The sequence below is a fragment of the Rhagoletis pomonella genome, unplaced genomic scaffold (assembly GCF_013731165.1).
Source record: "Rhagoletis pomonella isolate Grant_MI unplaced genomic scaffold, Rhpom_1.0 Rhpom_scaffold_00006, whole genome shotgun sequence".
NCBI classification, from domain to species: Eukaryota; Metazoa; Arthropoda; class Insecta; order Diptera; family Tephritidae; genus Rhagoletis; species Rhagoletis pomonella.
The window spans coordinates 38,375,635-38,376,959 of NW_023458560.1; the positions used below are offsets into that span (position 1 = coordinate 38,375,635).

At 39.5% G+C, this 1,325-nt stretch overlaps 1 protein-coding gene across 1 annotated transcript; it reads left to right on the forward strand.

The window, feature by feature from the left end:
• The first annotated feature begins 327 nt into the window (after positions 1–327).
• LOC118741902 (zinc finger BED domain-containing protein 1-like) lies at positions 328–1,107 on the forward strand. The gene has a single exon (XM_036473876.1). It carries the CDS (start codon positions 328–330, stop codon positions 1,105–1,107), a length of 780 nt encoding a protein of 259 aa, XP_036329769.1.
• Positions 1,108–1,325: the final 218 nt, after the last annotated feature.

Consider the following 1,325-nt stretch of genomic DNA (forward strand, 5'->3'; position numbering starts at 1 on the left):
CCAAAATCGCTTAGGCGGTTACAGCGCCAAATAAGAAGAAGAAGAAGAGGATTGCGCAATACACTGCGCAAATTAGCGCCCTTTGCCTTTTTGTGCAAATGGCTTTCCGTAAAAATTTTGGCATTTCATTTGCGAGGGATTTAAATTGCACAGTTTTCCCAGTTTGCGAGAGCTTTGCGCTTTTAAATGAGTACACTTAATATATTATTAAAAATACTTACAGAAATTCTTGTTGGGAAAAAGCGACGAAAGGGCAATTCAAATGTTTGGAAACATTTTAAGCTGCACCCTGACAAAAGGAACGCCAAATGTTTGTCGTGTAAAAAAATGTACAAAACGAGCGGAAACACTACGAACCTCTTGGATCATCTTAAGCGGTCGCACCCTTTGCTTATTGAACCCACAAAGTCTGACCCCACACTAGAAGGCTATTTTCCAAAAAAATCCAATTCCACCTATGAAAGCAATTCCTCGCGGAAAGCAGAACTGGATTCAGCTCTCGCAAGAATGAATGCTTCGGATATACAACCGTTTCGTATAGTCGAAGACAAGGGGTTTAGGGAGTTCGTGCAGTGTCTGGACCCGCGGTATAAATTGCCATCCCGACCTACTATTCAAAATGTTCATTTGCAGAAAATATTTGATGATTTGGAGAAAAAATTGCAAGCTAACCTTAATAATATCGATAGCTGTGCTATAACTACAGATGGTTGGTCATCAAAGGCGAATGAAAGCTATATCACCGTTACGTGCCATTTCATAGACAGCGAATTTAAATTGCGATCGGTTGTTTTAGGGACATCGAAGCTTGCAAATGAACTGAATCACTCAGCTGAAAATATTTCACAATCACTGCGTGAGTGCCTAAACAAATGGAATATACTTGAAAAAGTTAACTACGTGGTTACAGACACCGCTGCTTCAATGCTTAAGGCTTGCGAACTTCTTGAGAAAAAAAATTTACCCTGTTTTGCACATTCCATCAATCTTGTAGTGCAAGATGCTTTGTCGACGGAAAAGGTCAAAGTAATTCTAACAAAATGCAAACGTATAGTGGCCTACTTTAAAAGCAGCACTATTGCTTATGCAAGATTAAGGAAGGAGTAGGGGGATGGAAAACAGTATAGCCTTATTCAGGAAGTGCCTACAAGGTGGAATAGCGCGTTTGCTATGATGCAACGAATTTTAGTCATCAAAGATGCAATATTTTCAGTACTTTTAAGCACACCAAAAGCACCACAGGTTTTTACAGCAGACGAGGTAGAGCAACTTGAAGATTTGTGTTTATTATTGGGACCATTCAACGCAAATACAAACATTATATC